This window comes from Coenobita brevimanus, chromosome 39, assembly GCF_032717465.1.
Source record: "Coenobita brevimanus isolate Jiangsu-jjx chromosome 39, ASM3271746v2, whole genome shotgun sequence".
Classification (NCBI taxonomy): domain Eukaryota; kingdom Metazoa; phylum Arthropoda; class Malacostraca; order Decapoda; family Coenobitidae; genus Coenobita; species Coenobita brevimanus.
The window spans coordinates 14,587,081-14,612,573 of NC_136992.1; the positions used below are offsets into that span (position 1 = coordinate 14,587,081).

At 43.2% G+C, this 25,493-nt stretch overlaps 1 protein-coding gene across 1 annotated transcript in view; it reads right to left on the minus strand.

Annotated features, from left to right (window-relative positions):
• Positions 1-25,493, minus strand: part of NELF-B (negative elongation factor B) — a 162,362-nt gene that overhangs the window by 131,445 nt on the left and 5,424 nt on the right. Inside the window, exon 2 of the mRNA XM_080270148.1 lies at positions 16,339-16,449. Coding sequence (XP_080126274.1) covers positions 16,339-16,443 — 105 coding nt within the window. The 5' untranslated portion in view covers positions 16,444-16,449. The remainder of the gene's footprint in view (positions 1-16,338; positions 16,450-25,493) is intronic.

Sequence of the window (25,493 nt, forward strand, 5' to 3'; positions counted from 1 at the left end):
AGGCAGCGAAGATGCGTGGGGTATTACATTATTAAATATAACAATGAACAATGTGATGACTAAATGGGTCAAAGAAGAGACATGGTTCCGAAGTGAGGACACACTAGCAAGACTAGACTTAATGTTTACCAAGAACCAGATGTAATAGACTCATTGGAATATCTGTGTCCTCTGGGAAAAAATGATCATGTGGTCATTGAGTTCCAGATGATAACAGGGAACGTGGTGCCAAGAGATGAGCTTTATAGGCAGGGAAGATACAACTTTGGGAAAGCAGACTTTACAGGTTTGAGAAAATTTTTCGAAAATGCAGATTGGAGAAAATTCAGAGAATCAAGAGAGATACAGAAGTGGGATATTTTTCTAGGCTTCTATAATTCAGAAGTGGAAAAATTTGTGCCAAGAGTAAGGGGGAAAGAAAACAGGAAAATGGAGTGGTTTAATAGAAGGTGTAAGATAGCAAAAAAAGAGAGACACGGCATGGAACAATTGGAGAAAGAGAGGTAACAACAGAACAAAAGAAGAATATAAAAGAACTAGAAATGAATACACAAGAATACGCAGAGAGGAAGAAAGGAATTTTGAAAAAGGTATAATAGACAAATGTAAGGATGAACCCAAACTGTTTTATAGATTTGTCAATGGCAAACTGAAACAAAAGGAAGGAATCACCAAACTGAAAGTAGAAGGAGAGGTCTATAAAGATGCAGCAATGCAAGCAGAAATAATGAACAAATGTTTCCAATCAGTTTTCACAAATGAAAAGGAGTTTGTGGAAGGGGAGGGAGTGACTAGAAATGTAGTGATTAAAGATATAAAAGTGGAAGTACAGGAAGTGTATAAATTATTGGAAACTCAAGATGTAAGGAAAGCCCCAGGACCAGATGGAATCTCTAATTGGGTACTGAAGGAATGCAGAAAACAACTGGTGGACAAGATTCACAGTTTAATTGTGTGTTCTCTGGAAGAGGGGAAAGTGCCTCAAGAATGGAAGAGGGCAAATGTGGTACCAATTTATAAGGGAGGAAACAGGGAAGAACCCCTGAATTATAGACCAGAGTCCCTAACCAGCATGGTCGCAAAATTGTGCGAAAGAATTCTGAAAGATAGATGGATAAAATATCTGGACGAGATGAATATTTTGGCTGAAACTCAGTTTGGATTTAGAAGTAGAAGGTCATGTGTTTCCAACCTGTTGAGTTTTTACTCAAGAGCGATTGACATGCTACAGTAAAGTGATGGTTGGGTGGATTGTGTGTACAGTATTTAGATTTGCAGAAGGCCTTCGACAAGGTACCCCATAAGAGACTAATGTGGAAACTAGAGCATATAGGAGGACTGAGAGGGAACCTCCTGGAATGGATGAGAGACTTTTAGAGAGTGACAGATAAGAACAGTAATAAAGGATAGGATGACTGGATGGAGTAAGAAGGGGAGTCCCACAGGGCTCGGTGTTGGCGCCAGTAATGTTCCTGATTTACGTAAATGATATGGTAGATGGAGTGAACAGTTATGCAAGTCTATTTGCTGATGATGCAAAGATCTTGAGGAAGGTAGAGGTTGAGGTGCCTGGAACCACTGTCTGACTCTCTTCTTCTTCATTTCTGCAACATTCGCGGCCTTTCCTCTAAATTTCGCTCTGTTGAGCACCACCTCTCCTCCTCTAAACCTCACCTTCTTTTTCTAACGGAGACTCAGCTGTCTGAGGCAACTGACAGCAAACCCTTTTCTGTATCCTCCTACTTTCTCTATACTCATTTCAAAGCCAAAGGTGGCTGTTGTGTATATATACGCAACGACTTATCTTGCTCTCGTGTTCCTGAACTTGATTCTTCTGAATTCTCCACACTCTGGCTTCGGCTTTCCTGTCATTCTCTGACTAAATATATCTGTGCTGTTTACTTATCCCCTAATTCTACTGACTATCAAAAGTTCTTCGACTATCTTACTTCTACGATGGAACACATTCTATCCATTTCTCTTTTCTCTGAAATCTCCATTCTTGGAGATTTCAATGTTCACCACCACCTTTGGCTCTCCTCTCCTTTCACGGATCCACCTGGTGAACAAGCCTACATCTTTTCTATCCTTAATGACCTAGAGCAGCTTGTACAGCACCCTACCCGTATCCCTGACCGCCTTGGAGAGAGCTCCAACATACTTGACCTCTTCCTCACAACTAATCCTTCTGCTTACTCTGTTAATCTTTTCTCTCTGTTGGGCTCCTCCGATCACAATCTTATTACCTTAACCTGTCCTATCACTCCGGTACGGCCTGTGGACCCTCCAGGGAAACAACGTCTGTGGCATTTTGGAGCCGCAGACTGGGAGGCCCTCAGGCAGTACTACTTTGATTTTCCCTGGAATGATTATTGCTTCCATGGCCGTGAGCCAACTGAGTGTGCCTTCAGCATTACGGAGGTTATTCTCTCGGACATGGAAGCATACATTCCTTTCTCATATCCTCTGACTAACGCAAGAAAGCCTTGGTTTAATCACGCTTGTTCTAATGCTGTCCGCAACAAGGTGAGGGCCTACAAAAGGTACCGGAGCCAACCCACCCCTGAATCACATCATCTTTACGTTTCTGCCCGGAATCGTGCTAAGTCTGTTCTTCGCTCTACTAAAAATAATTTCATCCATACTAAATGCTCTCAACTCTCCAACTCGAATTCTTCCCGCTCCTTCTGGCATCTTGCCAAAAATCTTTCTAACAACTTTACCTCATCATCCTTCCCTCCTCTTTTCTACTCTGATGGTTCTGTAGCTATTTCTTCTACTGATAAAGCAGATCTCTTCACACAGACTTTCTCCTCCAATTCTACCTTAGACGATTCCGGTGCTGTTCCTCCATCACTTCCCCTCTCTGACTTCCTCATGGCTGACATTAAAATTTCTTCAGTTGATGTATTTTCTGCCATCACTGGCCTCAGTACTAACAAGGCATATGGGTCTGATGGGGTCCCTCCTGTTGTTCTCAAGAACTGTGCTTCTGTGCTTACACCCTGCCTAGGCAAACTCTATCGTCTTTGTCTGTCAACTTGTACCTTTCCTTCTTGCTGGAAGTTTGCTCTCATTCAGCCAGTCCCAAAGAAGGGTGACCACTCCCAACCCTCCAACTATCGTCCAATTGCTTTAACGTCCTGTATCTCAAAAGTTTTCGAATCAATTCTTAATAGAAAAATTTTAAGGCATCTTTCCTATCACAACCTTCTTTCCGATCGTCAGTATGGGTTCCGTCAGGGACGCTCCACTGGCGATCTTCTCACCTACCTTTCAGACTCCTGGTCATCCTCCTTTCGGGACTTTGGCGAAAGCTTTGCCATTGCACTTGACATCTCAAAGGCTTTCGATCGAGTCTGGCATAAATCTTTAATTTCCAAACTGCCCTCCTACGGTTTCTATCCTTCTATCTGTGCCTTCATCGCTAGCTTCCTTTCTGGTCGTTCTATAGCCGCTGTTGTAGACGGCCATCGTTCTTCTCCTAGATCTATCAACAGTGGTGTTCCTCAGGGCTCTGTCCTATCACCAACTCTCTTCCTTTTATTCATCAATGATCTTCTAAGCTGTACATCTAACCCTATCCACTCATAAATTGATGACTCCACCCTTCACCTTTCCATTCGGTTCCCGCAATGCCCATCTCAAAAGTTACTTCAACAAACAAGGGATGAGGCTATGGCACACCTAATGTCTGACTTGGCTCGTATCTCTGACTGGGGTAAAATTAATATGGTTGTCTTTAATGCATCTAAGACTCAGTTCTTACACCTATCAACCCGACAAAATCTTCCACAGGTATACCCACTAATGTTTAATAATATTCAGCTTAATCCTGCATCATCCTTGAACATGCTTGGGGTTTCATTTACTCGGGACTTATCTTGGAAAGATCATATTACATCTCTTGTAAAATCTGCTTCCAAGAGATTGGGTGTGCTAAGCCGACTCCGTTCTTTCTTTACCCCTGCGCAATTGTTGACTCTATACAGGGGTTTTATCCGCCCCTGTGTGGAGTACAACTCTCATGTGTGGGGAGGCTCCCCACATACAGCTCTTCTCAATAGGGTGGAGTCAAAGGCTTTTCGTCTCATTAACTCTTCTCCTCTTACTGACTCCCTTCAACCTCTGTCTCTTCGCCGCACTGTTGCATCTTTATCTCTTTTCTATCGCTACTTCAATGGTCACTGCTCCTCTGAACTATCTGCTTGCATTCCTCCACCTCTACGACGGGCGCGTAGCACCTGTCTGGCAGCAAACTCTCATCCTTTTTCTGTCCAACTCTCTAATGCAAGAGTTAACCGTTACTCCCAGTCTTTCATTTATGCAACAGGTCAGCTCTGGAACTGTCTCCCTCTGTCTGTATTTCCTGCTGCCTATGATCTCCAGTCTTTCAAACGCAGTGTGTCCAGGCATCTCAAAATGATCGGATCTTGAATTTGGCTCTATATTGTATTTTGTTTTTCTCTTGGAGGGAACTGTTACTGCGGGCTCATGGCCTTTGGTTCCTTGTTCCTCGCATAAAAAAAAAAAAAAAAGATGTAGGAAATGAAATTCAATGCAAAGAAATGTAAAATATTGGAAATGGGTAAAAGTACCAAGAGGCCATAATTGAATTATTTGATGGGTAATGAACCAATCACAAAAGCGAGAGAAGAGAAAGATTTGGGAGTGCTGATCCAGGACAATTTGTCACCTGAAAAACACATTAACAAAACAGTTAGAGAGACGTGTAAACTCCTGACTAATATAAGAGTAGCTTTTCATTACATGGATAAGGAGATGATGAAAAAATTCATAGTGGCCATGATTTGCTCCAGGTTAGAATATGCAGCAGTAGTGTGGTCCCCAGACAAAAAGAATTATATAAACAAGATGAAGAGAATACAGTAGACCCTAGTTATCAGCGGCGGTTAGGTTCTAGAGACCCCCGCGGAAGGCAGATTTCGCGGATACTCAGGTCTATCTATCTATCTACTGCCAGACGCCATAATTCCGAAAGGGGTGGCCATTTGATTTTGAGTTATTTGTTTTATGGGGAGGGGCACTATCCCTCCACCAACCCACTTGTTGACACTTAGGAAGCACATATGGTTTGGTTACATAGTTACCACCCAGTGTTGTAAATGGTTTCTTGGTTTACAGGAAGCCATTTGGCTTGTCACTGAATGTAAAGCCACCTGTAAGAGAAAGAAAAGCAATAAGAAGTGACAGGAAAGATGGGAGAAATGGGAAGAGAGGAGGGCAGGCACAGAAAAATAATGATAAAGGCTAAGGAAGAAGTAGGCAGCAATACTCAAGTCATCATCACAAAATGGCATATTATTTCCCCATAAGCTAAGCACATTCCTGAAAAAATAAAAACATACTTTAAACATTATTACAAATACATATTAACACAATGATGACGATCGCTGTATGACGATGATGACTGCTGTATAGATGACGATCGCTGTATGACGATGATGACTGCTGTATAGATGACGATGATTGCTGTATGATGAAGACGATGATTGTATTGCAGTTCCTACAGCACCAATGTGGTGAGGTGATGAGACGTGTGGCGGCACTGTAGGTAAGCTGTGAGTCAAGTCTGACCCTTCTGACAGGACGCCAGATAACACCTTACGCTCTCTCTTTGGCTTAGATTGCTTATATCCTTTACTTGTTTCCTGGGAGCCATTTTTCACTTACACAATGAAGTACAGTAGAGTTGTAAACACGTGAAGGGTGACGACGACGTAAGTTACAAACTGATTGGTGTTTACAATAAAACTGGCGGAGTGGCGTGAATGCCCGTGGGTGCGGCTGTGTTAACTGTAGCTACAAATGAAGTGCGAGTTGCGCGCCAATTTCAAATTAAGTTACAGTTTATAGTACAATATTAAAATAAGTTTTTTACGCGAAACTTAAATCCGCGGATGCAACTTCCGCGGATAAGAAGGGTCTACTGAACAACGCACAGCAATCAAAATGGTCCCCAGACTTTTTTTTTTTTTATGCGAGGAAGAAGGAACCAAAGGCCATGAGCCCGCAATAGCAGTTCCCTGCAAGAAAAAAACAAAATACGAGAGACAGCCAAATTCAAGATCCAATCATTTCGAGATGCTTGGACACACTGCGTTTGAAAGACTGAAGATCATAGGCAGCAGGAAAGACAGACAGAGGGAGACAGTTCCAGAGTTGACCTGTTGCATAAATGAAGGATTGGGAGTAACGGTTAACTCTTGCATTACAGAGTTGGACAGAAAAGGGATGAGAGTTTGTTGCTAGACGAGTGCTACACACCCATCATACAGGTGGAGGAATGCATGCAGACAGTTCAGAGGCGCAGTGACCATTGAAGTAGCGATAGAAAAGAGATAAAGATGCAACAGTGCTGCAAAGAGACAAAGGTTGAAGGGAGTCAGTAAGAGGAGGAGAGTTAATGAGACGAAAAGCTTTTGACTCCACCCTATTGAGAAAAGCTGTATGTGGGGAGCCTCCCCACACATGAGAGTTGTAATCCACACAGGGGCGGATAAAACCCCTGTACAGAGTCAACAATTGTGCAGAGGTAAAGAAAGAATGGAGTCGGCTTGGCACACCCAATCTCTTGGAAGCAGATTTTACACGAGATGTAATATGATCTTTCCAAGATAAGTCCTGAGTAAATGAAACCCCAAGTATGTTCAAGGATGATGCAGGATTAAGCTGAATATTATTAAACATTAGTGGGTATACCTGTAGAAGATTTTGTCGGGTTGATAGGTGTAAGAACTGAGTCTTAGATGCATTAAAAACAACCAGATTATTTTTACCCCAATCAGTGATACGAGCCAAGTCAGACATTAGGTGTGCCATAGCATCATCCCTTGTTTGTTGAAGTAACTGCTGAGATGGGCGTTGCGGGAACCGAATGGAAAGGTGAAAGGTGGAATCATCAGCGTATGAATGGACAGGGTTGGATGTACAGCTTAGAAGGTCACTGATGAATAAAAGGAAGAGAGTTGGTGATAGGACAGAGTCCTGAGAAACACCACTGTTGATAGATCTAGGAGAAGAACGATGGCCATCTACAACAGCGGCTATAGAATGACCAGAAAGGAAGCTAGCAATGAAGGTTCAGATAGAAGGATAGAAACTCTAAGAGGGCAGTTTGGAAATTAAAGATTTATGCCAGACTCGACTGAAAGCCTTTGAGATGTCAAGTGCAATGGCAAAGCTTTCGCTAAAGTCCCGAAAGGAGGATGACCAGGAGTCTTAAAGGTAAGTGAGAAGATCGCCAGTGGAGCGTCCCTGATGGAACCCATACTGACGATCAGAAAGAAGGTTGCGATAGGAAAGATGCCTTAAAATTTTTCTATTGAGAATTGACTCGAAAACTTTTGAAATACAAGACGTTTAAGCAATTGGACGATGGTTAGGTTGGGATTGGTCACCCTTCTTTGGGACTGCCTGAATGAGAGAAACTGCCAGCAAGAAGGAAAGGTACAAGTTGACAGAGAAAGGTGAAAGAGTTTGCCTAGGCAGGGTGTAAGACTAGAAGCACAGTTCATGAGAACAACAGGAGGAACTCCATCAGGCCCATATGCCTTGTTAGTACTGAAGCTAATGATGGCAGAAAATACGTCAGCTGAAGAAATTTTAATGTCAGCCATGAGGAAGTCAGAGAGGGGAAGTGATGGAGGAACAGCATCGGAATCGTCTAAGGTGGAATTGGAGGAGAAAGTCTGTGCGAAGTAGAAGAAATAGCTACAGAACCATCAGAGTAGAAAAGAGGAGGGAAGGATGATGAGGTAAAGTTGTTAGAAAGTTTTTGGCAAGGTGCCAGAGGGAGCGGGAAGAATTCGAGTTGGAAAGTTTAGAGCATTTAGTGTGGATGTAATTATTTTTAGCAGAGCGAAGAACAGACTTAGCATGATTCTGGGCAGAAACACATAGATGATGTGATTCAGAGGTAGGTTGGCTCCGGTACCTTTTGTAGGCCCTCTCCTTATTGCGGACAGCATTAGAACAAGTATGATTAAACCAAGGCTTTCTTGCATTAGACAAAGGATACGCGAAAGGAATGTATGCTTCCATGCCCGAGAGAATAACCTCTGTAATGAGCAAGGCACACTCAGATGGCTCCCAGCCATGGAAACAATAATCATTCCAAGGAAAATCAAAGAAGTACTGCCTGAGGACCCCCCAATCCGTAGCTCCAAAGTGCCACTGACGACGTTTCCCTGGAGGGTTCACAGGACATACCGGAGTGATAGGACAGGTTAGGGTGATAAGACTGTGATCGGAGGAGCCCAACGGAGAGAAATGATTAACAGTGTAAGCAGAAGGACTAGTTGTAAGGAAGATGTCAAGTATGTTGGAGCTCTCTCCAAGGTAGTCTGGGATACGGAAAGGGTGCTGTACAAGCTGCTCTAGGTCATTAAGGATAGAAAAGATGTAGGCTTGTTCACCAGGTGGATCAGTGAAAGGAGAGGAGAGCCAAAGGTGGTGGTGAACATTGAAATCTCCTAAAATGATTTCTGAGAAAGGAGAAATGGATAGAACGTGTTCCATCGTAGAAGTAAGATAGTTGAAGAAATTTTGATAGTCAGTAGAACTAGGGGAGAAGTAAACAGCACAGATATATTTAGTCAGAGAATGACAGGAAAGCTGAAGCCAGAGCGTAGAGAATTCAGAAGAATCGAGTTCAGGAACACGAGACAAGATAAGTCGTTGCGTATATATATACAAATGCCATCTTTGGCTTTGAAATGAGTATAGAGAAAGTAGGAGAATACAGAAAAGGGTTTGCTGTCAGTTGCATCAGACAGCTGAGTCTCAGTTAGGAAGAGAAGATGAGGTTTAGAGGAGGAGAGGTGGTGCTCAACAGAGCGAAAGTTAGAGGAAAGGCCGTGAATGTTGCAGATCTGTCGTACAGATAGGGGCTGGAAAAGCTGGATTTGCCTTCCTTAGAAGAAAGGAGAAAGATAGGCAACATGATTGCAATGTTCAGGACCATGGTGGGAGTAGATAAAACTGACAAAGAAGATCTGTTTTTATGGGATAAGAGAGTAACAAGAGGACATGGAATGAAACTGAAGAAGTCAAGCTGCTTGAAGGATATCAAGAAATATAGTTTTCCTTATAGATGTATAGACCTGTGGTATTGCCTGGATAAAGAGATCGTCCAGTCTAAAACTTAAACGAGTTTAAAGCTAAATTTGACTTACTGAGAAACTGAGACGGAACCCCACGAGCGTAGCTCATTTCCTGTATGTCACAATTAGGTAAATTAGGTAAATATATATCACGCAACATACCCCACAACGTCACAAGGGTTGACGCCAGCAAGGACATGCAGCCAGAAAACTTTGCCACTGCTACCTAGTGGCAGGTTTCTTGAGGGGATGTGTGATGAGGGCTCTGCCAGCATAGATCGTGGGGCTGGGATGAAATGGGGCTGGAACCTGTGCTAGAAAGTACAAGGAATTGCGGTTCCGAGACTGCCGCTGCCACCCAACAGAGAGGGGCCCGAACCGGGGAGTAGGGTCCCAGGAGGCTGCCCTGTCAATGGGTGTATAATGGCAGGGCAGTTACAGTGCCAAGGCGCACTTGGAGGGTGTCCCTGTAGCTGTCCTGACAGGGTGCCCCGAGGCCACTACCACAGCCACTGGTTAATGCTGGTGGGCTATGGGTCCCAGATCCATTGCCTGGACCTGGGACTGTACAGGGGGTGGGGCCTGTGGCATGTCTCTCATCTTTTATATTTACTGATTATGATGAAGCTAGTGAGCAAAATTCAAAGCAAGCCTAAGGACGCTAAATCACCCAGGAGGATCTGAGTGGCGTCCAGGGATGTGTGCAGGAAGCCTGGTATAGGGGAGGATCAGCCAGAATGACTGCTACGAGGAATTGTTATTACAAGTTCTTTTGGCAGGGAAGGACAGTGGATATGGTGGTGTGGGTGTGTTGGTTTGGGAGAAATGGGTGGAACACGTCTTTAATGTGGTGAGAGTCGGTGATAGGATAATAGTAGTGAAAATTTTGTTCAGTCTGATAATGTTTGCATTTATATTGACGTATGTTCCAGAGGCCGGCTTGGATGAGGTGGAGAAGGAGAGATTCCGGGATGACCTAATACGTGTAGCAAGTGGTATGGAGGATGATAAGATAGTAGTTCTGGGAGGGGACTTAATGGTCATTCTTTCATTCCCCGAACTGCATCTCTCTGGAACTCGCTTCCCCAGAGTTGTTTCCCTTCAAATTTCAACCCACAACTGTTCAAGTCTAACTGTTACAGATATTTTATGAACAGAGGACACCAGTAATCTGGTGTATGGATTATTTTTTTTTACTCATTTGTTTTTTCTTCCTCCGTTCTGTTATTTATATAACAAAAAAAAAAAAAAAAAAAAAAAATGTAGGTGACAAGCAGCTCAAGGATATGAGTACACTGGGGGATGTGCATATGGTACAAGAAATCAGGAAGGAGAGACGATACTTGACTTTGGGGCAAGGCTGGCATTAAAAACCCACACAAAAAAACTAAAAAAAAAACTTTTTTTTTTCATATTTTGTTTCTTACACTGTTAATTTTTGCATAAAATGTAGTCATATGTTCCTAAGGTTAGGTTAGGTTAGGTTGGGTTAGGTAAGTTAAGGTTATGTTAGGACAGATTAGGGTAGTTAGGATGTAAAACTGGGGAACATAGGACCCTTGGAACATACATACACCCCCTCTCTCTGCAGTCACAGTCATACATGCAGACAATACAGAAATTTTCCTAAAATCATACAAATGTTGCTCTAGATACAGTATTGTACTTATTTATTATTTCTAAATACTGTACTTTGCTTACCTGCCTTTTCACTATAATGAGCTTTCCTCTTGGGACACTTTTGGATGTGGCTTCTCACTCTTTCTATTTTAGCATTTATTATTTGGTTGCAGTATTTGCAGGCTGCTTTCTGTTTATTATTTTCTAAAACATCAACTTCATACCACTCAGTTGCCATTTTTCTCCAGCAACCGGCAGGCATTTTGTTGCTATGGTTATCTCACTACCAAGGAAAAACTGAGACTAAGACACTGAGTACTGAGCCAGCAGTAGTCAAGCCTCACCTGTTCATTTCCTGTATTAACCCTATCAGGTTTCTGGGCTGGGCAGATTATGTCTGTGCCAGAGTCAGCCACTCACTCACCCACATCTTCGCGGCCCGTTATTTTACTTTGATCGCTCCGTGTAAATATATTTTTCATGAGAGAATGTTGGTTTTGGTGTCATTTTAAAGCTGAATAGTTGTACTTTATTGTAGTATGTTCAAAAAAGGAGAACATGATGAGTTGAAGTTAGGCGAAAAGCAAAAATTTTATACCTTGCCACAGAAAAATATTTGGCAAAAAATAACAAGTAAAGATATGGAAATTTGGTTCAAACCATGCAAAAATACAATAAATTACCTTTACAATGATATATACATTATGGTAATTTTTGCATTTCATTATGCAGTAAAGTGAAAGGAAAGAGATGCACAATCTTATTTTAGTCTCGGCTGCATATTAGCTTCGCGATGTTCTTCTTTGATCGGTCAGTGTAAATACACTTTTCATGACAGGATGCTGGTTGTGGTGTTATTTTGAAGCTGAATAGCTGTAATTTATCGCAGTATGTTCATAAAAGGAAAACAAAGAAAATAAAAAGTCAAAGTGACGAGTTGAAGTTAGGCAAAAACCAAAAATTTTATACCTTGTTGTGGAAAAATATTCACCAAGAATAAAGTTATAAAGACACAAAGCCATGAGTTAGACCAGCTGTGCAGTACCGCCACACATAGAGCAACAATTCTGTGACATCATGCTCGAGCCTTTTTGTTACGATGCGTAAATACTATTTATGGTGAATATTTTACAAAAGTTTCTTAAAATCTCTGAGGTTGGATTTGAAATGACGATCGAAATAGTCATTTGAATTCAAAGGGTTAATATGAACAATGCAAGTTATCACAGGATAGGTCCAACTGGACCAACCTGTATCAACATGTCTAAAACAAGTATCTGCTCTCCAGGTAACACTTCAAACCTTTTATTTAGTTCTAAATTACCTTGTAATTGCTTATTCTAACTAATTTACATGTAAATATGAGGAATAATAATAAAACCCAAAAAGCCCAATAAACTCAATAAAGCCCCCCCCCCCCAATTTTTTTTTTTTTCCCTTTTTAAACCCGGGATTTTTCAACCCTGGTTTGGGTAGGCAATGAACATGACTGTGCGCAACATATGTCTTAGGAAAAGGGAGAGTAGGTTGATTATACACAAGTCTGGGGGAAACAGCAGCCAGATAAGATTATTTCCTGGTCAGGAGGGCTGATAGCAAGGTTAGTGAGGGATGTTGGATGTTAAAGTTATAGGGAGCGAGGAGTGTGTGCAGCAACACAGGTTATTGATATGTGACCTTGTGATTAAGAGGTGGATGATGAAAAAGAGAACTTATGCACCTAGGAGGAAAATATGGAAGCTGAAAAACCAATCAGTATGGGATACCTTCTATGGCAAGATGAGAAGAATGGTGGCTGAACAGGGAGGCAATGACAGAGGTGTTAGTGAACAGTGCAGAGCCCTCAAGAACAACCTCATGAGAGTTACTGATTCAGTGTGTGGATGGACAAGGGGCCCCCCAGGACATAAAGTAACATAGTGGTGGGATGAAGGTGAAGAAGATGCAGTTAAGGAGAAAAGACGGCTTTTTTGGGAATGGAAGAAGGGTGGTAACAAAGAAGAATACTTGGCTGCCAAGCGTAGGGCTAGAAAAAAGGTTTACAGAGCAAAGTCTGAGTCACAGAGACATTTCCTTGATAACCTAAATCATATAGAAAGGAAGAATATGATATTTAAGGTTGCAAATCAGATGAAGAGGGAGAACACGGACATTATAGGTAAGCAGTGTGTGAGGTATGATGAGGGAACTGTAGTGGTGAACAGTGGGGATATTAAAGACGCATGGAGAGAGGATTATAGCTGGTTGTTGAATAAGGACTTTGACTGGGACAGGGAAGGTTTGGAGCCATCAGATCCAGTGCTTGGCCCTTGGCCTTTGACTGATGCCACTATTGTCAGCAGGGGAATAGGCAGGATGAAGGTGGGGAAGACAGCAGGTGTGTCTGGGTTGACTGCTGAAAAAAGCTTCAGGAGATATAGGAGTGGGGTTAGTCACTGACTTGGCAAACACGATTAAATATGAGTGTGCCGTCCCAGATGACTGGCTGAAGAGTGTAACTGTAAATGTGTACAAGGGGAAGAGTGATGCCCTGGAAAGAGGAAATTGTAAAGGAATAAAGCTTTTAGATCAGATGATGAAGGTAATGGAGAGAGTTCTAGACGGTACGATTAGAGAAAGAGTGAATACTGATGAGATGCAGTTTGGGTTTTTGCAAGGCAAAGGTATCACTGTTGCCATATTCATTGTTTGACAGCTTCAGGAAAAATATATAGGAAAGAAAAGGGAACTGTACTTTGTTTTTGTCAATTTGGAGAAGGCGTAAGCATCATGCTGAGGTTATGGCATGTGCACAGCAGGGGTGGGTCCAGGCAGAGGGAGCTAGAAGAAAGTGAGGGTTGAAGAGAACTGTAGAGGAAGAAGTTGAAATACAAGAACAGGTGAAGCGAATGAGGGAATGGTGGGGAAAGGAGGATGGTTAGGTAAGGGGCAAAAAACACCCAGGGCATAGAGTTTGTAAACAGCCCTTGAGGAGCCAGGATACAATGTTACAGGGCCAGGGTGCAAAGGTCAATGTACTGGAGGAGTTGGTTTAAACAAATGTCATCTGCAGGATGCAAAGATTAATGCACTGGTCATGTGCCAGTGAGTGAGGGTAAAGTATCAGAGGACAGGAACTGAGGTAGTCTAGGGATGCATCAATGACTCAGTATTCTGTACGAAGGTGTATGTAAGTATGCTCATAAGACAGATGCAGTCAGACAGAAATTGTCTTGTGTCCAGCCTAGACAGACAGGGAGGAATACAGTCACAACCATGGGCATCGCAGTTCTGGTAAGCAAAAATGTTTGAAGAACAGTTTTGCAAGAGTGTAACGTAAGGTGAATAAGTGCCATTAGAGTGACGTAAAGTACCGGCAGTCACTAGTCAGAAAACCAACAATATTACTTTGACGCTTATGTCCCTGGTCGTGGAAGTACTAATCAAGTTGTAAAATTAACTAGTGTAAGACTTCATAATATTTAAGTGAACATTAATTACTCACAGATGAGTTACTTAGTCAAATGACTAAGTTGCATTTAAGTTGTACATAACTATCAAGTTAAGTAACTGAGAAGCTGTCAAGTTGTAAATATGTGGTTGAGATTTCCCTTATATCATGTAATTTGCAATACTCATATTAACATAACTGACATGTATAATCTGTTTGTGAAGTAGTGTAAATAATCTGTATACAACTGCTAAGATTAAAACAAAAAAAGTTTCTGTGTTTTACAACCTATGTGTGTGGAACAGGCACCTGGTAGTTTAGTGGGTAATTATTGCGCTCCAGTCGGATTGAGCCGGTGAAGGTTTATATCCAAGGGATGGTTGGGGTTGATTGCTCATGTAATGCCACTCAGGGATGAGTGAGGCTGGTCACTCTCATCTTAAATGTCGGGACCAACTGCCTAGCCCCGGGTTCCTACGCTCCTCATGGGGCAATGTAGGATTGGATGATGGATGGATGGATGGACATAACTGACATGTATAATCTGTTTGTGAAGTAGTGTAAATAATCTGTATACAACTGATAAGATTAAAACAAAAAAAGTTTCTGCGTTATACAACCTCTGTGTGTGGAACAGGCACCTGGTAGTTTAGTGGGTACTTATTGCGCTCCAGTTGGATTGAGCAGGTGAAGGTTTATATCCAAGGGATGGTTGGGGTTGATTGCTCATGTAATGCCACTCAGGGATGAGTGAGGCTGGTCACTCTCATCTTAAATGTTGAGACCAACTGCCTAGCACCGGGCTCCTACGCTCCACACATCATCCATCCATGGATGATGGATGGATGGATGGTGTGTGGAACAGTTATTTCTGGTAGTCCGGAAGGAAGTCTGAAGGAGAAAGGGGTACTTAATATCTTGTCCTAACCTACGAGGTTGTAGGCCCCCTCTGGGCTTGTCTCCTCACTCTCCGTTGCTACTGTTAAACGCTACCAACTACAAATTAGTGGCAACCGTTCACCGTGCTCAGTGAGGCTGAGTGCGAAGCATAGCAAGGGTTATGTAGGGAGTGCTGGGCCAACACCTTGTTGTTTACGATGGTACTTGAAGCCCTTTCACATGGCATCAGAAACAGACTCCCGTGGGAGATGTTGTATGCTGATGATTTGGTGTTGATTGCAGAGAATGAAAGGGAGGCAGAGGTAAGATTTAGGAAGTAGAGAGAAGGTATGGGGCACAAGGGCTTAAGAGTAAATGCAGTATGAAACGAAAATGATGGTAGTTAGGGCTGGTGGCAGTACTGTCAAAGAAGAGGGACAGTGGCCATGTGCGATGCTTGTGATAAGTGGGTGCATAAGAGATGTTGAAGTATTAGAGGCAGACTGCGAGATAACGCTGATTTCATGTGTGCAGTGTGTCGGAGACAGCAAGCAGAGATTGCCAGGCGTGAAAGGATTGAACTTGACGGTGAGTCTCTTGAGTGTGTGGAAGAGTTTTGTTATTTGGGAGATATGTTATGTGCTGGAGGTGCGGCAGGAGCTAGCTCTGTGGCTAGAGTGAGGGGTGGTTGGAAGAAGTTCAGGGAGCTGTTGTCTCTCCTGACACTGAGAAGGCTCTCCCCAAGTGTTAAAGGATCTTTGTATGCATGTGTTAGGAATGTAATGCTGTATGGTAGTGAAACCTGGGCAGTAAAGGAAGAGGATATTTTCAGGCTCAAACATACAGGACAGGGCAATGATTAGGTGGACATGCAGTGCATCCCTGAATGTGAGGACGGGGGGGGGGGGGGGGGGGCGAGATTTACGATGGAAGAGTTGAGAGGTAGGATGGGACATAAGAGTATTGGTGTTGTGATAAGAGGTAGGGTGGTTTGGGCATGTGGAGAGGATGAAGGATGATAACTGTGTGCAGAAAGTGAGATGTGTTAATGTCAGGGGTAAGGTTGCGAGAGGCAGACAAGATCTGGGACGAGGTCACTGAGTGTAACCTCAGGGATATTGGACTGAACAGGGAAGCTGCCAGAGACTGAGCAGCATGGAGAGCAGCCATCAGGTGACCAAGGCCAATGCATGCAAGCATGTTGGAGCCTTCAAAAACAAAACAAAAAACAAAACTACTTACGCTCAAGAAAATTTATTAATATTGCCTTGTGACTGTACCAACCTGGAATTCCTCAATGGCCTTGAGTGGGTCAGTGCAATGTGTAAGGGACTCCTTCAGGTACACTCCGCCTGGAATACCAATCTCCTCTAAACCAAAGCCAGCCATGATGACCTGTGAATCAAGCAACAATGCATCAGTCATCCAGTCGCAATCTTCAATGAGCTCTGCTATTCTCTTGGGTTTTGTGTAGAGTCAGGGACAAAAGTTTGCTTCATGTTACTCTGCATCTACTTCACACTAAGGCATGTCCATCACTTCCTGCTGATGCATTGTATCAATGAAAATGATCTAAGGTCAGAGAAACATAATACAGTATATAAGTCTCTCTCAGCTCAGGAACATTAGCCACCACAGGTAAGATGAGAAACAGGTAAAAAGTACATTACTGTACTGTGCTTTTATAACTCAACCAGATTTGGTGGTACTGTAATTTCACAGAATCAAATATCACTGAATCTGGACATAGAGCTTGAATGTATCAAATGGTAATGCATGTTATAAAAATAATTTTTACATCTATCTATCTAAAGACCGATGCCCTAATCTCGCAAAGGGTGGCCGCAGACAAAACGCCTCCAAGTCGCTCTGTCACCCACCATTTGACTACCCTCCCCACAACTCACTCCCCCCTCCCTTATATACTTCTCAACTCCATCCCTCCATCTCATCCTCGGTCTTCCTCTCACTCTCCCTCCCTCCACCTCACCTACATACACCCTCGTAGTCAGTTTTTCATTCTCCATTCTCTCCACATGTCCAAACCACCTCAGTGTATTTCTCCTGATCTTCTCAACCACATCCACATCAACCCCACAACATTCTTTCACTTCTTCATTCGTCAACCTGTCCCTCCATGTCACTCCACATGCTCTTCTCAAGTAGCTCATTTCCACTGCTCTCACTCTTGACTTGTTCCCCTCTAGCAAGGTCCATGCCTTGCTTCCATACGTCAGGGTAGGGATCACAATACTATCATGCAGTGACTTCTTAACTTCCATACTCACCTCCCTATTTCTCATCACTGCTTTCAGTGAACCAACAACCTTCCTTCCCTGCTGTACCCTTTAATGCACTTCATCCCCCAAAGTTCCATCCTTACTCATCACACTACCCAAGTACTTGAATGCACTCACATTCTCCATATCCTCGCCATCCAACCTCATTGTGCATTCTGGGACTTCATTTCTCTCAAACACCATAACTTTATTCTTGTTTACATTAACTTTCAGATGCCTCTTCCTACACATTGTCCCAAATTCATTCAATAAACCTTGCAACTCCCATTCATCTTCACTCAACAATACTGTATCATCAGCAACCAACAACACTGGAATCTTCCAAATCTCACCCTCATTCATTGGAGCCAGCCCCACATCCACTGCCCTACCTTGCAACTCCTTTACAACCCCATCCATGTATACATTAAACAGCCATGGAGACATCACACAGCCCTGTTTCAGTCCCACATTTAGATCAAAGAACTCACTCAGCTCACCATCCACTCGCACTGTAGCCCTAGCTCCTTCGTACATACTCTTCACAGCACTCAATAATTTCCCCTCCACTCCATATATTCTCAATACCTTCCACATACCTTGTCTATCTATTCTGTCATAAGCTTTCTCCAAGTCCTTGAAGGCAGCATACACTTTCTTTCCCTTCTCTAAATACTTCTCCACTACACATCTTACAACAAATATCTGATCTACACACCCTTTTCGCTTCCTAAATCCCCCTTCTTCTTCTCCAACTAGCTCCTCTGTTATATGCCTAACCCTTGTCAATGAGTATTCTACCATATATTTTTCCAGTCACACTAAGAAGGTAAATACCCCTATGGTTACCACATACTTCTCTCTCCCCTTTTCCTTTGTATAAAGGAACAATTATACCTGATTTCCAGTCCTCTGGAACCCTTCCCTCTTCCCAAGCCAATCTACATAACTTCCATATCCACTCCACAACAATCTCACCCCCATACCTCAGCATATCACCACACACTCCATCAATTTCTGGGACCTTTCCCATCTTCATCTTCTTCACTGCTTCCACTATTTCCGCCCTACTGATCTCTTCCTCCCTCCTCTCATCTCTCCTTCTCCCAGCCATTCCCCAACCACTTATACTCGCACTGCTCTCACTCTCTACATTCAACAAATCCTCAAAGTGCTCCTTCCATCTCCTCAATTTCTCTCTCTTCTCCACCAACAATCTATTATTCCTATCTTTCACTCCCCTACTATTACCCCTTTCACACTGCCTTACTTTCTTTACCTCCTTCCAAAACAATTTCTTACTCTCCCTCCATTTCATACTCAGATTCCTCCCAAACTCTTCATCCACTTTCTTCTTACTCTCCTTCACCAATCTCTTCACCTCCCTTCTCCTGCTCACATATACCTCTCTCTTCTCTCTCTCATCTTCTCCCCTACCTCTACTCGCTAGCCATTCACTATATGCCTTCTTCTTTTGTCCACAGCTCGTTTCACCTCATCATTCTACCATTCTGTCCCTTGCACACCCTTGCATCTCCTCCTCACTCCACAAACCACTTCACACGCCGCGCCTATCTCTTCCGTGAATATCTTACATACGTCTTCCACCCCTTCCATCTGCTCTAACTCATACCTTCCCAATCTTTCTTCTACTATGCTCTTATACTCTGCTATTTTCTCACTGTCTTGCAATTTCTCCACTCTTCTCACAGGAGCTGTTTCCTCCTGTTTTCCCCTTCATCTCTTCAACCATTTTCTTTGCAGCCTTACCTTGGCCATCACTAAGTGATGGTCCGAGATTCCATTTCCCCACCCTCTCCACACTCTTGCATCCACCACTTGTCTTCTCATTCGCTCATCCACATACACATAGTCTATCATTGCCTTTCATTCAACAAGTTCATCATCCATCCTCCTCATAACCCTCCATGTATACTTGTGGATCATCTTATGCCGAAAGTAGGTGTTAGCTACTGCTAACCCCTTACCAGCACAGATGTCCAACAAAGCACTACCAATCCCATCTACTTCCGTTGGCACACCCCACTGACCAACCACTCCATTCACTCGTACGTTCCCGACTTTGCCATTCATGTCTCCAATCAAAAACACTCTCACTCCTCTCAAACTTATCCATACATGCTTCGACACTCACCCAAAACTTATCTTTCATTCTTGCCACTCGGTCCTCCGTCAATGCATACGCACACACAATCGCCTACGCTTGTATACCTACTTTCATCCTTACCCATACAATCCTTACACCCACTGTTCAATACCCTCTTATATTCTCCTTCCACTTCTTGCTTATCATCAGACATACTCCCTCTCTTGCCCTCTCCTTCTCATTAACTCTTGCACATATTCCTAAACCGTATTCCCATTCTCTCACCCTTTCACCTTTCCATTTAGTTTCAGTCAATCCACATATATCCACACTTGCATCCTCAAGCACCTGCACAATCTCTCTCTCTCTTTCTCTTAATCATTCACTCCTCGCACATTCCAATTCCCCACCCTACATCTGCCGCTTGTCAGAAATTCTTCATTTTTGAGGTACCGGGTATGAACATTCTTCTACTGACAATCTTAACCTCCAAAATGTGAGGAGGACTTTGATGGTCAGTGATAATGGAGGGTTAAATAAGGTACTAAGCATCTAAAAACAAGAAGAGTATGGTAGGTCTACATGAAAAAACATTTGAGCTATGTTATGTACATTCAGCAACAAAAGTCCTGTGCAACTCAAATCTGTAGCCTGATCCAGAGGCATGTGAGGTTTGAGAAATGAAGCAGAGGATAGTACCGCAGTAGTAATGCTCGAACCTCAGACGCTTCAGAGTTTAACTTAGACTGTGAACTGCACATGACTTCTGTTGTTGACCTGTTGACTGTACTTTTCTAAAAAGAGGGGAATGTGGAGAAACACAGGTAAAGATCAAACCCAAATTTTAGGAAAAAAGGAAAAGCGGAAAATGAAAAATCCAAGTCAACTTTTCTCATCATAAAAGCCTACCATCGTACAGGTCATGGTAAATGTGTATGGGTATACCAAACACATGATTACATTACCAACATCATATATACCAAATCATTCCATTTATCATCTATCTATCTACCTATAGCCCGACGCCCTAATCCCGCAAAGGGTGGCCGCAGACAAAACGCCTCCAAGTCACTCTGTCACCCACCATTTGACTACCCTCACCCCATTTATCATGACTATTAATATATCATGAAAAACAAATTTTGCTTAGGGTACACAACTCAGTCATTATACAACAGCTTAGCTTATCCTAGATGTTTACCAGAACTGGCATACCTGCAGATCTGAGCTGCCATATATAGCTACAGTACTCCCGAACTTTGCCTCTTGTAGCCTAGTTTACATGCTTAGGGGCAGTTTACCAGGTGAGTTAACATGCAAGGAAATATTAGTAGATCAACACTATAGCACCTACCATATTATACTATGCAGGTTTTCTTCTATTAACATCCCTCAGAAATTAACCATTTTCATCTATCTAAAGCGGTGGCCATTTGTCTTTGAGTTTTTTGTTTAATGGGGAGGGGCACTAACCTTCTGCCAACCTACTTATTGACACACAGGGAACATGTATAGGTTGGTTATATGGTTACTGCCCAGCACTGTAAATGGTTTCCTGACTTACACAATACCATTAAGCTTGTCACACAGTGTAAAGCCACCTGAAAAGGAAAGATGAGCAATAAAAAGTTGGTGTGCCAAATTATCAAACTGGCGGTCATTTACTGACTTGGCACCAAATCAGAAATTTTAATTGGAAAATATAATTTTTATCACAATACAGGTTCATACATTCCTAACTATCTGAAATCCAGTTCAAAAATTATGCATATTAAAACTATTACCGGTAATAAAAAAATTAGTGGTAGGTTGGGGCACTCACTTGATGTACTTTCAGTACAGGTGCTGCTCTCAGGTGACTGCCATTTCCTCTCTTCTTTCCTTCCTTCTTCTGTCTTTCTTTTCATGTCTTTCCTCTTCCTTCTGTCTACAAGTGACTCTATACTGAGTGACAAGCCAAATGGTTTCCTGTGCAACAGGAAACCATTTACAACGTTGGGTGGTAACCACATAACCAAATTATGGCGCCTGGTGGTTTAGTGGGTAATTAAGGCACTGTGCAGGTTTACATTCAAGGGATGGTTGGGGTTTATTGCTCATGTAATGCCACCCAGGGATGGGTGAGGCTGGTCCCTCTTGTCTTAAATTTCAGGACCAACTTGCCTAGCCCCAGGCGTCTATGCTCCTCATGGGGCAACATAGGAATAGATGATGAATGAATAAATGAATGAATGAATAAAAAAATCAAGTTTCAGAGCTAAAAATGCTAAATTTAGCAGGTATTCCCCTTTTGGATCACCAACATGCCTTCACCAACTTCTATTCTGCATAAATATTGATCTAAAATACGAATACAGTAATCCCTCTACTTTCCGGACACCCACTTTCCGGACATAATTGTCCTGGGATCCAATATTCCCCCCCCCAAAAAAAAAAAATCCCACCCGTAATTTGAATTTGGCGCGCGGGGCGCGGGACAGCTTTGTTGTGGCGCGTCATTCCTCCAACATCCGCTACAGTGCCCCTGCATCCTCCCCACTTTCCGCCTGTCTTTTGTCGCGAGTGAAAGCTCGTCGTCATGGCTTCCCATGTGCTCACTTTTGCGGTGGTGCCCTACCTGCTGCAGGCACTCCTGCTGATCTCGTGCCTCTCCTTCGTGTGTGTGATGATGGCCCCACCACCTGAGAAGAGGAAGAGAGTGGTGTTGACTCTGGAGAAGAAGCGGGAGATATTGGAGAAAGTACATGTGGGATGGTCTTCTTCACGCATCCTCGGTGAGTTTAACCTGGCCCGATATTTGATATTAAGAGATCCCGAGACAAACTCATGCAGTACACGGGTGACTTCTCGTTGAAAAGCAAACGCAATGTGGAAAGGAAAATGATGTTTACTCCCAAGTTTGCTGAAGTCGACCGCTCCACGTTGATTTGGTATCGACAGCAACAAGCTGCTGGTGTGATGGTATGTGGTACAGGGCTGAAGGCTGCTGCTGAAAAGTTCGCAAGGCTTCGCGACGCCCTAGACTTCAAGGCATCCAAGGGTTGGCTCTTCGCGTTTAAGTTACGGCATGGCCTTACCAACCGTAAGTCTCATGGCGAAGCTTTGGATACTAACGAGGATGGAGTAGAGGAGTTTTGGCACAAGGTGAAGGGCTTGATCGACAGGGAGGGCCTCACTCTCGGTCAAGTCTACAACGCTGACGAAACTGGTTTATTCTATCGCACTTTGCCAACGAACACTCTAGCCGAGGAGACGCAGAAGCGTGTACCTGGCCGCAAGCTCTCCTTGCAACGGATATCTGCTTTGTGTTGTGCCAATGCTAACGGCATGCACCGGCTTAAGCCCGTTATTGTTGGCTGTGAAAAGCAGCCTCAGCGTCCTCGTGGGGTGATGGATGTCCTTCCTGTCGTCTGGTACCATTCTTTGAAGGCATGGTTCACAGCCCAGATCTTCAAAGACTGGTTCCACCGCCATTTCGTCAAAGAGGTCATACATTACCAGACGGAGAAACTGGAATCCCACGCGACCAGGTAAAGGCCCTCCTTCTCCTCGACAATGCAACTGCCCACCTGTGCGACAAGGACTTGGCGGCTGAGAATGGCTGCATTAGGTGCATATTTCTGCCACCTAATACTACTGCTCTCATCCAACCAATGGACCAAGGAGTGATTGTGGCAACGAAGCGCCTATACCAACGGAAGTTCCTGGACGAGGTGATGATTGTTCTCGAGGACGAGGACGAGCGCAGGGAGGGACGGGACACGCGAGGCCAGCGGACTTTGGAAAACCTTCACCGCTACATCAAGTCTGCCATTTACAACTGGGCCAGTGCATGGAAGGAAGTCCCTGTCAAGACTCTAGAAAATGGTTGGTCTCGTCTGCTTCTCGGAACGGATGCAGAGTACGATTTCCTAGGTTTTGACGTGGATGACTTCCATGCACGTCTACGTGCGCACGGTGATGATGTTGATGTGGACGAAGTGCGTGAGTGGGTAGATGAATACGAGGGCGCGCCTGGGTATCAGACCCTGTCTGATATCGAGATCGCATCTTCAGTTGCAGGTGTCAGTACCCAGCTTGAAGATTCCGACGAGGACGGAAATGATGATGCGGACTCATCTCAGCATGACACAACTCCAGCCATCCCCAAGCTGAGGGCACTCCGGGAACACCTAGAGTTCGTTCTGGACTACCTGGAACACCTGGACTGCGACAGGGAGATGGGGCCCTTGGGACTTGTGGAGGAAGTGCATGCTTTCAGGCAGCGCATCATAAATCGTCAGAATCGTCGTTCCTTGCGTTAATCAACGATTGACAGCTTTTTCAGGCCCATGACCCCCGCTGTGCCCAGCCCTGGCTCCACTCCATTGCCTCCCCAAGACAGGCCCTCATGCTCCGAGCCACAGCCCAGCACATCAGCCACGGTGGAGTCACCGCTCGACATGAGTTTGCGTCTATCTTCAGAGTCACCTGCAGTGGGTGTGCCATCACCATGACCCAGTGACGCACCCCCAGGTCACCTGCCAGTGATACTCTCAGACTGACAGTGATTAAACGGCAAGAACTTCTCCACTAGACCACACGGGAGTTTAATGTTGTGCAGTGAAAGAAAAACAGTGCATACAGTATTGTAAAGAAAGTAGAAATTTGAGTGAAAAGAAAATTTTTGAACTAAATTTAGAGTAAATACACTTGTGATTTGTTCTGAAACTGGTTTTATGAGTGGAAAGACTTAAAGTGCAGAGTGCAACACTTATTAAGTTACAATGGAGCATAAGTAAGCCAAGAGTGCGCAGTGTGAAGAGAATGGACTTCTGAGAGCAAATGACTAAGTTCAGTGCAAGACTTAATGAACAGTGTACTGCAAGTGCTTCAGGAAATCCTTCTTACTGTCAGGGTCTGAAAGGAGGCGGTTATTCATCGAGATGGCCATGGACTTGCTGTAAGTAGGCAGAATGTTTCATACTGTACTCTACTGTATTTTCCATACTATACTTACCTCAAACATCTCATTTCACTCTTTTATGTCCCTTATTGGTGTGAATATATTGTGTCTTAGGTGCTATGCATGTGCAGTAGGGAGGTGTTTTTCTAAGTTAGGCTAGGTTAGGGTCCATAACTACTAGTCCAGGAGCCAGGGACTTGTAAGTACCCAGAATGTTTAATATTGTATGAACCTACCTCAAAAACCTCATTTTATGCTTCTTTTGCATTTATTTCAGTCTTTTATGTCCCTTATTGGTGTGATTTGGGTCTTAAATAGGTGCTATGCATGTCCAGAGGGAGTTGTATAGGTGTTTTTCTGAGTTAGGGTCCATAAGTACAAGTCCAGGAGGCTGGTGCCCACTATCTGGACAGGACCACTTTCCGGACATGCCTATGGCTTTATTACGTCGGATAATGGAGGGATTACTGTAGATGTATTTCCATTGCAAGTCAATGTTTATACAAAACAGAAGTCTGTCAAGGCAGGCTGTCGAGCTACAGGCAAAATACTTCTGCTAACTTAACCTGAAAGCTGCTATGTACATCACATGAAGAATAGCACGTGACTGCTACGTACATCATATGATCAAGCTTTTTTTTTTTTTTTTTTTTTTAGGCGCGCAACATTTTTCACCCAAATGTCCATAAATAGCGTACCACGGCCAAACTAAGGTAAAATATGAACTCATATTTGGTTTTCCTATTCTTTTTACATGCACTCTTGCATTTAGCCTATAAGAGCAAAAATTATTTTTGAGGAAAAAAAAAAATCCCATTTTTTTGTGCACGGGAGAATCGACCATGAAACCTAATGCCGCAGTTAACAGGTTAACAACAGTAGTTTTCACTCTGAATCCTGATTTTTTTATTAAGAGTTAAATTTAAAAATTTTTTGATTGGATTATTGATAATTAGTTGTGTATGAGTCTATATGGTGATAAAAATTATCATATAATATTTTCCAATTACAAGTGCCAATTTGGTAAATGACTGCCGTTTCAGTGTTTTGTCACACCCATAAAAACTGACAGGAAAGATAGAAATAAGAAAATGAGAGAAATGGCATT